At 40.7% G+C, this 15,114-nt stretch overlaps 1 protein-coding gene across 3 annotated transcripts in view; it reads right to left on the bottom strand.

Annotated features, from left to right (window-relative positions):
- Window positions 1-15,114, bottom strand: part of grin2ba (glutamate receptor, ionotropic, N-methyl D-aspartate 2B, genome duplicate a) — a 211,578-nt gene that overhangs the window by 142,841 nt on the left and 53,623 nt on the right. For all 3 annotated transcript variants that reach the window (XR_015849466.1, XM_088326013.1, XM_088326026.1), the window contains one exon: window positions 4,940-5,554. Coding sequence is in view for 2 of the 3 variants with exons in the window: in XM_088326013.1 (XP_088182139.1) it covers window positions 4,940-5,554 (615 nt within the window). In the remaining variant the exon portion in view is untranslated. The remainder of the gene's footprint in view (window positions 1-4,939; window positions 5,555-15,114) is intronic.

The following is a 15,114-nucleotide window of genomic DNA, read 5'->3' as shown; positions in this document are numbered from 1 at the left end:
ATCTGTACTTTGTGGCTGCAACCTTTTATTGAGGAGCATGTGTTTTTACATTAACATCGTGGCCCCTCAGCGACTAAAGCTATTTGTACTATTACAAAGCCATACCCTCAGAACTGTAGGGCTCAAACTCACTGCTTGCGGGTCACATTTGGCCCTGCGTACATTCTATAAGGCCCAAGAAATCATTTTATATACATTTACTATAATGGCCTGTCTCTGTGAAATGCTGATACCTCTCAAACTACAGATCCAATAATGCAGTTCTTTAGCTACCTTGCTACCGCAAGACTTCCGGAAACGTTCCCGCATCAATCGAGTTTGCTGGAGCCTGACGAGCACTCCCAGTTTACTGGCAAACACCACGTCAGCCAGTTAAGGAACATGAGTGACAGATGTATTAACAGTGAATCTTTAGTGTCAGGAAGCACAGACATGTTGCCCAGGGAATCGCTTCTATCCATCACAATGTAACGGAAGGCTAAACGGAGAAAAGCAGGGTGGCATTTCTGTTGCTGTGAATTGCATGGATGGTAAACCCTCACAATGGCCAAGAGAAAAGTTGATTTGAAAAAAGCCTTTCAAAACCGATCAGAGGCTGATGATATGTCTGACATTGCTGGAAAACCCATGTGTCTTCAGTGTGGAGCTAATGTGGCCATAATTAGGGATTTAATGTAAAATGGCACTACGAGACAACACATCAGCATAAGCTGAAAAACCTGTTTGCAAAGCAGAAGATACAAAAAGCTAAAGAGTTCAAGGAGAATACGGATATCCAGCAAATGTTTTTTTTTCAAAGCAATATCTCAAAGTGAAAAGCACAACTTTTAGGTATATTTCCATCCATTCATCCATCCATTATCTGCACCGCTTATCCTCAGTAGGGTCGCGGGGGGTGCTGGAGCCCATCCCAGCCATCTCTGGGGGCGGCAGTAGCTCAGGAGGTAGAGCGCTCGTCTTGGGATCAAGAGATCCTAGTTCGAAACCCGGCTCGTCCGTGTTACATGTCGAAGTGTCCTTGTGTAAGACACTGAACCCCTAATACCCCCAATAAGCAGGTTAGCGCCTTACATAGCTGCAAGGCCGCTATTGGGAAATGTGGATCATATTGTAAAGCGCATTGGGAAGTCATTGACTTGAAAAGCGCTATATAAATGCAGATAATTTCATTTTTCTAGGCAGTGGGCAGGGGACACTCAACTGATTGCCAGCGAGTCGCAGGGCACACAGAGACAGACAACCTACTCGCTCATTCATACCTAGGGATAATTTGGAAAGGCTAGTTAACCTGACATGCATGTTTTTGGAATGTGGGAAGAAACTACCAATGTATCGCCACAAACCTCACCACCAACCATCAAGAACTTGAACCGGTCACCAAACTTAAATATTTTGAAGCTGTCACCAGAACCAGAAATCCTGGCCATGATAGCTCAAACCACTTGCCAGACTTAAACCCATCTGGAGGGACAAGAGCATAGCAGTGAAATCAAAGATCAGAATCTACGCTTGCGAGACTCAGAGTAAACCTGGAAAAGAATATCCTGGCCTTGGAGATGCGAAGAACTGGGCTGAAAACATCAAGGAATGGACTGTTGCCAACTTTGCCACAACACAAATTCAGCCCAGGAACCGTCAACAGTGGACGTCAACAGAGTTATGTTCTCAGTAGTGCCCCGAATCAAGGTGGTTAAGGGGTCCGAGAACCGAGATACTATATATGCATTCTGTATTTGTTTTTAATCGAATAATAATATTGCTTCACGTGCTTTCAGTAATAATTTACATGAAACCTAAAATGTAAAAGTAAAGTTTCAGTATTTAAATGAAACAAGATAATTATGCATGTAAAAATCATAAAGAATATCAGATTAGGTTTCATTAAAGGAATTAAATCTCTGTCGAGTGTGAGTTGCCAAAAGTTTGTATGCAAGCAAAGCCACATTCTTAGATTGTGCACAAGTGTTCAACAGAGTCATGCAAATTGTTTAACTTTGCTTTCCCTCTCAAAAAAAAATCATAAAGTCAGGCATATGGAACGTGAAGGAAGACTATTACTAGCAATTGTAAAGTTTTCCGTTCTATATTTGAACCATGTCTTTGAATGTAGTTGCACTGACAAAACCACCTTGAGATTTTATCTTACCCCGTTTGAACTTCACAAGTTGAATTTTATACATTCTTCCCATGCTTTATTCTCTTTCTTCTGCCAATCCACTATCTTATTTACGCCAGGACACAGTCTCAGGCCATTAGTTAGAAACAAATCCATTTGAAGACAAAATCTTAATGGGGCCCTGTTTTGGTTTTCTCTAGTCCTTAGTAACAACAGAGAGAAAGCTCTCAAGGGAAGTTGGGCTCTGCAAGCGGCTGGGGAAATGTTCTGAAAGGAAATTGCAGTATTTGCATCCGTCTAGAGAACTCATCAACTTAAGGTATGAAAAAGTCAACACAAATATCTATTCAAAATAATAGTTCACTCAGTACAGATACAGTGAACATATTGTAAATACAAGACTTTGTTTCTCATAATGACTGAAAGGTTACCTAATTGTAGATTTATCTCTTCAAACATTCACTTGAGCTCCAGTATCTACAGAAAATGATTCATTGGCTACTTAACCAAACATTATTTTTTCATTTCAATTAAATAATATATGCTACACCAACATGTTACTTGGCATTACAGATAATTGTATTAAAACAAAAAAAAAGTTCTTATAATGTAAACTTCATTATATTCAAAAGGAAAATTGGCCATTATTTTGTTAGCACAAATTCCTCTGGATATACCTAAAAAATCTATAAGCATCAGGCCACAAAAAATGTAGATATTTTTCAATATAAAAGATTTTAGTGATCAACAGTACAATTCCAAGACTGTGAGAACAGTTTGGAAGACAAAAATGTCTGTAAAAGAGAGAAACTCTCTCTCCCATATTGCTCCCTAATTTTCAAATAAAAAGGTGCAGAAACAAGCTTCAGTGGCAGCTGCTGACCTCCACTTGTCCTTAAAGTTCATGTGTCCAACTGATGACCTGAACCCGATGGCCCCAAAACTGCTGGAAAGTTGTTCGTTGGAAATAAAATCCCATCCAAGGCGACAAAATAGCCGACCGACAAGTACACGGAGCAGAAGGAGCTACATTACTCGGTATATTCAACTGGTTCTTATTTTAAGATGATAGATTTATGAAGGATTATGATTTGAGAGGGATTTTCAAGAATCGCCTTAAAGTCCAGATGAAGTCAGGTAAGAGCTTTAGCAATATGCATAGAAACTGTTTGACTCGTCAAACATCAGTTTTACCCTGTAAATCTGTGCATGTATAAAGATCCTGATTATCTGACAGACTAGATAGATGTTTAAAATTCAGGCAGGTTGTACAAAATGATTAGTTCAAACCAAGATCACACAACAGGTTGTATTCCAGTGGCTCAGTGTCAACTCAAACTTAATTTGAGAGAAAATTTGGGGACAAATCTCTAGTGATGCGTGATCAAGTATTCTAAACAATGTTCATTAGGAAATGTTTCGATGGTTTAAGTAAAAAAGACATTTATGGTGCCTGACTCCAACCAAATCAAGACAGAATTTAAACAGAGTATGGAGAGCTAACCAGGACCAACAAGGCTTTGCAATTAAAGGACAATGAATGAAATCTTCTTGCTTTTTTTTTCAGACCCGTTCGTAGGTGAACTCTTACCTTCTGAAGAGAACAAGAGAGAATTTCACTGTCAAAAATCAGAAGATTCCAGATATTGGCCATCAATTTATAAGGAAACAATCCAGCAAAAGTACACAGATAACTTTCCAAACGAATCGACTGAATTCTTTGTACCGACAATTTACCTGAAAAAGATACATGACTCAGTGGCAAAAATGATACTAATACGCAATTATTTTCAGTAACTCTGAAACTAGTCTAACTTTGTGAGCAATATCACTGCATGGCAAAGGACTGCCCGCAGTGTTGACCCTAGAGCTGCAACTATTTCAATAGTCGACGAGTAACAAACTATTTAAACAATTCGTCAAATAATCGGATAAATAATCGTTTTTTTTTTCTTAAATTTAGCATACAGTTGATTCAACTCATGGCATATGATAATAAGCACAATAAAATGGGTATCATTTATTAAACATACTCTAGACTCTGATCCTGTGCCATCCTACGCAAGGTCTGCTTTGCAAACTTTTCAAGTAGTCTTTTTATTGGCTGTATCCAGGCAAGAAAGCTCCTAAACTTTAGAAGTTTTGGTACGCATAGTTAATGATGACGCCGCCATTTTTGGGTTTATCTTACCACCCCAAAGACATTATTAACTGTAGCGCATGAGCGACTCTCAGCAGGCATTATATACATGTAGAGATGTCATTGTCGCTATTTCTATAATACAATTATGTCGCCGTAGCCCTGTTTGACTCTTTCAAAAACTTTAAAGAAGCTGTACAGAATTTGGAGCTTTTTTACTCGCCTACGCTGTCTTTTGGCCTGTGTCATAATTGCATCCTGTGCCAAGCTGCTTATGTTGCGCATGCAAGTATGTGCATTCCTTAGATGTGCTCGAACAAACTCTTCTTTTTATTCTTTCTTGGGGTTTCAGTTGGTATTCGGACTCTACTTGAAGCAGGTCTTTTGTTACTTTCAACATTTTCATTCTAAACAAATTGAAAACAAAATCTGCAGTGATAAGCATGACATCACATTCCAGCACTCTACGCCCCCATTCCTCGAACCAAGTGTGTTCCGCCCCGAACAGTTAAAAGCAGATAAAAGCAGATAGTTGCAGTGGAAAATAAAGCATATGGGCTCTTTCAACACAGTTGGCCATTGTTAAAACATACATAATAGAGAAATGATTTAACTTTCAACTTTTTATGGACACCCCACCTTTAGGGCCTATCATTAAGTGTGTAATTTTGATGGTGCCCTACCTTAGCAGCCATGATCATGGACGAACCGCCACGAACCCCTAAAATGGGGATATGGGTCTGCGCTGAAATGAAGTCCAGGATCTGGGCGATGGCCTCCTGGTCCGTGTCATCGCCAAACACCACGCCTTCTAGCCAGTGATCCGTCATCAGGTCACAGATGCTTTTGATTATACTTTTAGGGTCCGTCTCATTCATGGTCAGGATCTCAACGTTGGGTGCCATGTGCAAGAAGTCTTCCTTCTCCCGAGCCCCAGCCAGTGCCATCTCACTGGAGTTGCCCACAAGGACGACAGCGATGCTTAGGCCACGCAGGATGTTGGGAAGGGCCATGTGGTGCGGAGGGGGAGGTGGGATGGGGATGTAGTGGCCGCCACCTCCCTTCTCTCTCCGCGAGTGACAGGCGGGGGGCAGGTGAAGAAGGCAGAGGAGTAAGAGAAGGACACAAAGTGAGACGTAGTGGCAGTGCAGCGGTGGAGGCGGGGAAGGATGGAGTTGTCGGCCTCGCCTTCCCTGCACCTGGACAACAGAGGAGGCGTAGGTGCACACCCTGGTGTGAATGCGCAGGGGGGAGGGACAGCCGCTGAGAGGCATGGTGGAGAAGCAGGAGAGAAAAACCTGTAGATGAAGGGCAAAAAGAAAACAAATGGTTATAAATGCAAACAGGGCCCTTAAAGCTATTCCCAAATTTGCAAAAATAGTACATGTTTTTTGCATAAAATCCATATACTAATTATTTTCAGGGCTAGTTGATTCGGCAGGTGAGTTTTTACACACTCCTTAGCAGATTCCGACTTCCGTGGCCACCGTCCAGCTCGGTCTTGTGGGTAGGGCGCCTGCCTCGAGACTGGGAGGTACCTAGTTCAAGCCGCGACCGAGTCATACCTAAGACTTACAACATTGGTACTCATTGCCTCCCTTCTTGGCGCTCGGCATTAGGGGTTGGAGTTGGGGGGTTTGTTCACCTAATGACTCCCAACACATCAGTTGGGTTGAGCGAGGGGGCTGGGAATCCCCTCCTCTGTATCGACCTCCCAGAAAAAGTCTCGACTCTAGCCACCTCCCACTTGGGGCATATGGCTCTGGTATAAAATTATTTTCAGAAATAATGCATTTTGAATACAGTTTGTCTTCTCTTTGTCATCCAGAGCAATGACGTCTTTGGAGGAAAATCAGCACACTAGCAACCCATTCACCATAATGTTTTACGAGTTAATCAGTTCCAGAGGTTTTGAGTGTTTTTGGTATTTTTTTGAAATTCTAGGTATTGTGTTGCAGGTGGAAGGAGTAATGGTAAACAAAGGGTTAGCAGCCAAAAAGGGGCTAACTGTCAAAAATAGCACATAGAGAGCCGCCAAAGGGGCGCTAACCAGGACCAATCAGCGAAAGACAGTCCCAGCTTCGGTGGAAAAATGCACGGCTGTCCAACGCAGTGAGCAGCTACGCTAAATGCAAACCAACAAAGAAAAGGAACAAGGGCTGTTACATCAAAGACAGCCGGGAATAAATCATAAGACACGGCAAAACCGGAGCTGACGCCAGGCTAGCTGGCCAAACAACACACGGTGGGCAGCCAGCAAGTGCCAAACAGGAGCAAAGAAAACAGGAAAGCTGCTGGCAATCCCAACAGGGAGCTAGCTGGACAAACTTATACCAACCGCGACACATGCAGAAAAAAAACACTGTCAAAAAGTCACAATTGCGCACCAAAGCGGAGGTGATCCAAACAAGCACGCTGTAAAGGCGGCAGGTAAACGTACCCCACGCAGCTTTTGGAGGTCAAATCACGCAACTCTGACAAAACAGTCAAAAGGCCACGTAGGACAGGGTAATGTAAGTAAGTTCCTATTTCCCTGAGCAAAAATGAGTGGTATGCAATTGCAGTTCTCTATAATCGCTGTCTGTTTTGGAGCTGCCTCACATGCTTAATTAATGGGATTCACCATTTTGAAAATGTTGTGTTCCTTCAATGATGTCACAGCTCTGAAGGAAACAAGCCATATGGGTCAACTTTGAAACTACATTTCTCAAGTCCCCTGGTGCATAAAATATTATGCAACGTATTTGCATGATTGTGGGGGGAACACTACACTTTCTGTGCTTATAAGGAAAAAAAAATCTGTTTGGGAAGACTTGACAAAAAGAGAATATTGCAGTTAAAGAAGAAAATAGAGGTGAACACAGAAGCATGCAACATTGATTGAGTAAAGTGGATTGCCGAGAGGCTACATGGCTTATGTGAATTAGTGCATGTCAATGTCTGCCCACAGACACGATGGGGGAGAGTGAAAGAAAGTGAGAAAACCTAGTGGAAAAAACAACCAGAAATACACAACGCAGGAGAAGAGAGGAAGTCACACTTAACATGCATGAATAGTGCATAAAAACATACATGTACATGATACGGTGCCATATAGTTTACATAGAAGTGTCTCACAGATCAATAATTAATGTGAAATTCTCTAAAGGAACATTATCGTAAAGTATACTCTATATCATGGAAGATATATATTCTACCAGTGAATAAAATCTCAGCCTCTTGACCAGAACAAATACAGAAGAGCAAACTGGGAAATGGATCTTTTCTCACAGAACTGATCCAAACTTGATGGAAAGACTGTTGGAAACCGACATCTGTGATAATTTGTCATTGAGTGACTGAAAAGTGAGTAATGTTAGAATTGATGTGAAGTGACTGACAACCGTTTTTGATATGATATTCACCAACTTCTTTGAAACTGTCATCACCCATTTGGCCTAGATCGCAGTTCTTCGCGGGCCAATATTCCAGACCTGCTTGCTAACAAAAGTTTTTCTGGAGTGTGTCTTAATCATAAGGGATTTCTTTTACCACCAATTGCCATTGGGTAGCACATTCTGCCCTGCTAATAAAAAACAAAACTGCCTTTGGGCCTTTTGTTGGAACATGGTATCCCCCTGCAAACTTGTATCTCAATGTGTCCTATGGTTGACAGTCAATCATGTCAGAAAAAAAACGTGGTTTTACTGCATCTTAATGTGACATAGTATCCCTGGCTTCTGGATGTACCTTGAGATTAACCTTTAAATTAAGTTTCAACTCAATAATCACAATGATAGTGAGTAGGTAGGGGTAGGATAAAGTATTTAAGAAAAATTAAACGAGAATGTAATCTACCAAAACTGAAAATAAACTGTTTATTATTTTCACGATGCCCATTTTTCTGAGTAATTGATTAAATTTGTTACATCATATAGTATATATTTTAATCATGTAATGCAATATAGCTGTGAACGACACTTTGACACTCAGTCATTGTAGAGTTCAATTTCGATAGTTTTTACACACTGTTTTTACTGGTGCTTGATGGACACCACGTGCAAGCAAGACCTTAAACGCTAACGGGATTGTGATGTCTATAATTGGGCATAGGATCACTGAATGGCTTTTTGCGCAGATCAGGAGATTCTAGGAAATGAACGTCTTGTATTTTGTTAAATGACATGACTTTTAAAATGATAAGAGGACATTTTTGAACCGTGTCATGTACATCTATAGTGAGAAGAAAGTATTATGGAGCTTCCCTCTGTGATTTAAATATAGAAAAAATACAATACAAGCATTACTAGAATTATCCTCATCATCAGATTTCTCTTTTTTCTCTTTCTCTCCCTCTCTATTTTGCTTTTTCCTTCTCCCTTTCTCCCTTTCTCTCCTTCTCTTTTCTCTCCTTCTCTCTTTCTTTTTATTTCTCTTTGGATTTCTCTCTTTCTTTACCCCTCACTATTTCTCTTTCCATCTCTTTTGTTTCTCACTCTCTCCCTTCCTCTTCCTCCCTTTCTTTTTCCCACCCTCTGTATTTTTCTCTCCCTCTCTTCCTCTTATTTGTTTCCCTCTTTTTTCTTTCTCTCTAATCTACTAGTCCGGCCCGCGAAAGAATGTTTGTTCTATCGTGTGGCCCCCGAGTTAAAATGAGTATGACACCCAGGAGCTCTCATAGTAGGTCACTTCCAATACTAGCAGTGAGTAGAAAATAGTGTGCTTTCATATGATGCGAGGGTTATTATCAAAGTCAGTGAAAATTTGATACAAATTTGCAACATTCAAATTCAAACTCATTCAGAGTGCATAGCAGTCGACATCATTAGTTGGTTTAATACGTATTCACAAATGAGCGAATTAGTAGAAATAACATACACAAAAATGTTTCAAAAGAATTGTGATAAATTGAGAATGTATTTAAAATAAATTATGTTAGCCATAATTGTGAATGACAGTTTCAATAGTTTATTCATTTGTTAACTGTGATTGGTTGGTGATATATACATTGTGCAGCCTCCTGAAAGGGTTAATATCCATGACACAAATGATCCGACGGAGCACAAATTGTCATGATTACTGATGCGAGGCACCTGAGGCGCCAATGGACGCTGATTGGCTATCCGTCACTTTTTAAACCCCCGTCTTTCTGTCACCTGTTGTCAGTCCGTCTGCGAACATCAGCTTAAGCCAGGCAAGCTCTTCGACCCTGACTCTCTCCTGTTCTGATTCCCATCTGTTTCCCGGCTCCGACCCCTTTTCTGATCTCGACTACGATTTTGATCCCCCCTCCTGGCTACTGATCTGTTTTTTTTCCGCTCTCGACAACGCCATCGCTCGCCACGGAAATACCACTTCCGCGTCTGAGCAACCTGCTCCCCGCAACCAGCGATCTACGGATCGTGTGTGGTATCCTTTCCCTTCTTCCCAATAAAACTAAGAGAATTGCACGCAAGCGGGCCCTGTCTCCGTTCTGGTCCTGACACAAATATGAAAAAATGAGAAAAGAAAAGAAGAGGCTGGTTAGGTAATCTCTAGACCAACAACGGATCACTATTTTTACTCACGGTACCCTGTTGTACAACGTTGTTTTGGCTTAACTCTTTCCTGTAATGCTTTTTAACAATGTTGTTCAATGTGACACCATGAGTAAAATAGTATGATGATGAGATACCGAAAAAACTAATGTATTTTCCTTTGTCATCTAAAATCGTAGTGGCCCAGCGATTAGGATTCAGCACTCTCTCCACTGCAAACCGGGTTCAATTCTTGTATCCAATGCTGTGCAAATGAGGTCAATGATATTTGCCAACTGAACATCTATTGCTGAGATATAATTCCATAAAACATTGGTGTAACACGCACTTAAAATATGAAATCATTATTGGGTGTAAATACACTTCTGCGTATACAAATAAATACGGTAAAAGCAAAAATAAAGCTTTTTTTATGTGACCGAGACCAAACGAGCCACGGCAAAGTACCGATACCAGGACTAGGGCTGCACGATTTACCGAAATCTAATCGATATCGCTATGGGACATAGTGCGATTATGTAATCGTAAGACCCAAAAAAAAATTTCAGGATTTATAGTTTTTTATTTGGATGGAGTGAAAAGATGCAATCCCCATGGTGTTATCAAGCACCCCAAAAATTCATAGCATTATTAAAACTTTTTTTTTCCTTGATAAAGAAGAAGATGACCTTAAATATGATGAAAACCCCTAGATAAAAAAGAAAAAAGGAAAACAAACAGCAATGTGAACAACGCAGCATCGGAAATACTCCACTGCCTTGAAATTCCTAACACTGTTCTGGAGCTAGGGTCCAGGTGAAATTGGGCCAAATCGGGTTTTCCGCAGGAAGACTTCTGATTAAAAACATTCCACTGTTTTCAAATATATTTTTTTCATTTTCTACACAAAATGAGATCTAGAAAAATATAAGGAACTAAACTGAAACTAAAAATAAATGAATGTGAAAAAGTAAAAATGAATCCGCAATTTGCATGGGCTTTACTTACATTAAAGGGAAATGTGTATTATTTGACCACTAGATGTTGCTGTATTGCGTAGTGCAACCCAAAACCAGTACAAGGAAGAATACAAAATAAGGACACTCAAAGTGACCAAAATGAACGATTTTTCCCACCATATACTTATCCAGCCTTTTATGGGGTTTTTAGTTACCCTTAGTGCATGTTATGTAAAAAAAGGGAAATTTTTCGAGCAAGGAGTACTTTTTAAAAAATGTACGTTTATATCATAGTTCTTTATTTTGGATTTTTTTTTTAAATCAATATTGGTCTTTTTTTCCTCCCACTAGGAAGCGATAAATAACACGACCGTCCCTTTAGACTTTCAGATTACAGTGGGGGCATCAAACGATCACCCCGCAGGCCGCAATTGGCCCCCGGACTGCATGTCATAGACCCCTGCCTGAGACAGTCCACCCACCCGTGTCTCACAAAACATTATAGGAAACAATGCTCACTATGATTAAGTACTCACAAAAAATAGCACAGAAGATTTTCAAAATCAAATCGAAAAATCGAAATTGTTTTTTTTCCAAAATAGACAACCCAACCCAGGACCCAAGTGGCCTAACCATGTATAAGTGTTGCTTTTTGTTCTTGTTGCATGCGTGCGTGAGCATTCTGCAATAGCCAGAGCCCTACAAAAGCCCCAAGAAATAAAAACAATATAACAGGCTAAATAGACAAAAAGCTGACAGCTACTGACACAAGAAATGACAGACATGACGAGGAAAAAAAGGACAGACTGTGAGCAAGATAAAGGGGACTTATGCGGAGATGACAGAAGAACTACTTTAGAGAAAACTAATTGCTGGGGGTTCGTCAGCTCTAATTACAGGTCCCTGTGTTAATAGTCAAGTGTGCACGCCTCCCCAGGCAGGACAGAGAGGTGGGAGGGAAAGAATTATGGCGGAATGATAAGAGGCATGAGGACAGAAACAGACAGAAAGAGAGGGCTGGCACAGCGGGAGCAAAGACAGGGAGCCTAAACCAAGGAGGACCTTGATGAGACACAAGTAAGATGAAAGGGAAGAAGATAACGCGCTGGCAGAAGAAGAACAGAAAAAAGGGAGAGATAAGAACGCGAGAAAGAGAGAAAGAAAGAGAGAGACCGAAAAACAGAAAGAGAGTGGTACAGCGAGAGGGTGCAAGAGCTCGAGATGCCCTCTTTGAATCTGGACTTTTCTGGCAGCACTCTGTTTCCATGGCAACAATTAAAAGAGAACGACATGCAATCGCAGAGAGGCAACTTGATGGACACAGAGATGCACAACGAACGCGCAAACTCACTGCAGTGGAACTCGCACACAAATACAGCTTCCCAGGAGGATTTAGTGATCAGGTGAAGAACTAAATGTCATTTAACACAAAAATTGTGAGTCTTGTCGCGAAATCACAGTGGAAGTGTTACTGTTCATTAGTTTTAAAGGAACAGTGTGTATTATTTAGCACCTCTAAGTGGTTAAAAAAACTTCATTCATTAAAAAAAAAAATCAATATTGATTTAAATTACAAGCGAAAAAATACATAAACTATCATTAAACGTGCATTTTCTTTCAGTACTCGTATGGCAAGAAATCTGTATTTCTTTTACGTAACATGAGGTTCATCTTGGGCGGCACAGTAGATGAGTGGTTAGCGCTTGCGCGACACAGTCCTGAGGTCATGTGATCGAATCCTCCTGTGCGGGGTATGCATGTTCTCCCCGTGCTTGCGTGGGTTTCCTCCAGGCACTCTGGTTTCCTCACACATTTCAAAAACATGCATGTCAGGTCAATTGGCCGGTGAATGAGCGAGTGAGTGGTCTGTCTCTGTGTGCCCTGTCACTGGCTGGGAAACAGTTCAGGGTGTCCCTTTCCCACTGCACGAAGATAGCTGGGGATGGGCTCCAGCACCCCCGCGACCCTAGTGAGGATAAGCAGTGCATATGATGGATGGATGGATGGGTCCAGCCATGTAATTAGGTTAGCATGGTGGGTTCTGAGGTCGGACCAGTTGAACAACACTGTTTTAGTGTAAATCCAATGGTCGCCAGTCAAGTCAATGCTCATCTAATCCACAAGAGGCGTCCAGAAATGGCTGACGCACGAGGTCACGGCACTTAATGACCCGGTTTTGCCGTCAGCCTGCCCTCTCATCTCACCCACCATTTGCTCCGTTAGCCACACCAGCGCACACAGCAGCCGTATCACTTACACACGGGTGGGCTGCAGATCGTCCCCACCAGGCTCCGAGCCTGCAGGGGCCAACTTTCTCACTTGCAAACCCCGTACACACACTTGCTCTCTTAGACAACCTGATTACAAGTAGAGTCTTCATGCATTTAAACACAAATCTTCGTATAGAAAAATCTTGCTCGCTTTACAAGGGAAAATCCAGGTCATGAGCAGCCCCAGAGGCTACCACTAAAGACCGCTTAAGATGACTCACCGCTCGTGAACGCTTACGCCCAGCATCAGCTTGGCCAGTTTGCACATGCAATCTTCTACAGGCAAAAATAAGTGCTATAATTATTTTTGGTGTGTAAATGAACACATTTAATGTTACAGTAAAAATGTATTCCTTCAGTAGATTTTGTAGTATTTCTCTACCATTTCTATTTATTTTGAGATTACAACCAAAATAATATATGAGCTTCCTGCTTTAAGCATTATATTTGATATTTAGTTTAGTAGTGTTTTTTATGTATTGCTGTAGAAGTATTTTTGTTGTAGAGAGACAAAGAGACAATGGGGACAACATTGGCAACTTGTTTCGTGTGTAGCACTTTATTTTCTTTTGTCATGATATTCTAACCAGTTTTGTTCGGAGGCCGAATACAAAAGCCTGCCTGCCCGTATGTGGCCCGCGGGTTTTAGTTTGCCCACCCCTGACCTACATGCTTTTGGGAGGGCGGGAGGGAACAATTTGTTTTAAACATTTTATATAAGGAAAATATGCCCGTTACACAAGAAATTCAAGCTATGAGCTTGATCATGAAACCAACTTAGTTCATATGAAGAGTTATCACTTTACATGAAGAAAACGGTCATCCTTGTTACCTTGTTTTGGAATGTTGAAATGCACCCTCTACAAAGAATGTCATTGTTTTTTCTTGCCCTCATGTAGGCTTTAGATCAAGGGATGGTGTATAGTATAATCTGTAGTTTGAAGTAGTATGTAGTCTGTCCATCTCTTTGATCCTTGTGATAAAGAGCTATACAAATAAACATGACTTGACAGTATATAATAGTGCAATAATTAATCAGTTGCTAAATGGTGCTGATTAAAATCACATACTTTGTTCTATTCGTTGTCCGTAATGTAATGAATGGGAGGGGAAAATTGTTAGCTGCCAGCGAGATTTTTTGTTTCGTTTATCTCTTCTTATTAGTCCAAATTTTGTTGAGGAATGGGGCAGAGACAATCAGACTCATCTCCGTTTTGCTCCTTTTAGTACATAGTTTACGGTGTCCTTAAAAGTTTCAAATAGAATATTCTCTCTATTAAGTATGCGCGAACAATGCCCAACTGAGTTCAAAAAGTCTTTTTTTCTTTCCACTGCACCATCTGTTTTATTTTACTTTTACCCTCAGCGTTCCAGCTACGGAGCTCATTACGCTGGAGTAAAGGACAGGTGGGGGATGGCGGGGTGGAGGGTGATTTCATGCACGTGCTAGCGATTTTCTTCTGTTCTAGGATGAAAATTGTGAAAGTAAGAAAAGGACTGTTTGAAATAGTCCGAATGCCAACTCAATCCCCCCCAAACAAAAAGATGATAAAGGAAGGTTATTTGCGCGCTTCTAAGAATTTCACATACTTGCAGGTGCAACAAAAAGAGATTCAATGATGATGGCATCAGCCAGTAGAATGTTTTATATTTTATATTTCATATTTTTACCTTTAAATAACAAATGTAAAAATTATTTTTATGGTTTTGTTTTTTTCCTCAAATGCATAGAATTAATTTAATTAATCATTCAATCATTCATTAAAATTTGCTGCAAAGATTGATGTGAGAATGAGTACCATGGGCTCATTCTGCATAAAATACAATTTTAAGAGTGGCAGTAACTTAAAGGGACAATGAGTATTATTTGACCACTAGATATCAATGCAATGCGTAGTGCAACTGAAAATGAGTGCTGGGGAGCAAACTGAAAAATAAAACCTACAGACACTCAAAGTGACCAGATGCACTATTTCTCGTCTCATTCTTCGCCCAAATTTTTGCAAGGTTTTTGGGTCTTTGGCAGCAAGATGGCAGCCAGTTTGTCAGCTCCTTCTGGGTGAGGCTCATGTTATGTGAAATGAATAAATATTTCTCAACCTATGAGTATTTAAATGAAAAGCATGTTTATCAG

Source organism: Urocampus carinirostris, chromosome 1, assembly GCF_059441175.1.
Source record: "Urocampus carinirostris isolate Australia breed hairy pipefish chromosome 1, RoL_Ucar_1.0, whole genome shotgun sequence".
NCBI classification, from domain to species: Eukaryota; Metazoa; Chordata; class Actinopteri; order Syngnathiformes; family Syngnathidae; genus Urocampus; species Urocampus carinirostris.
The sequence above is the reverse complement of the archived record's forward strand: the minus strand, read 5'-3'. Positions and strand labels throughout refer to the sequence as shown.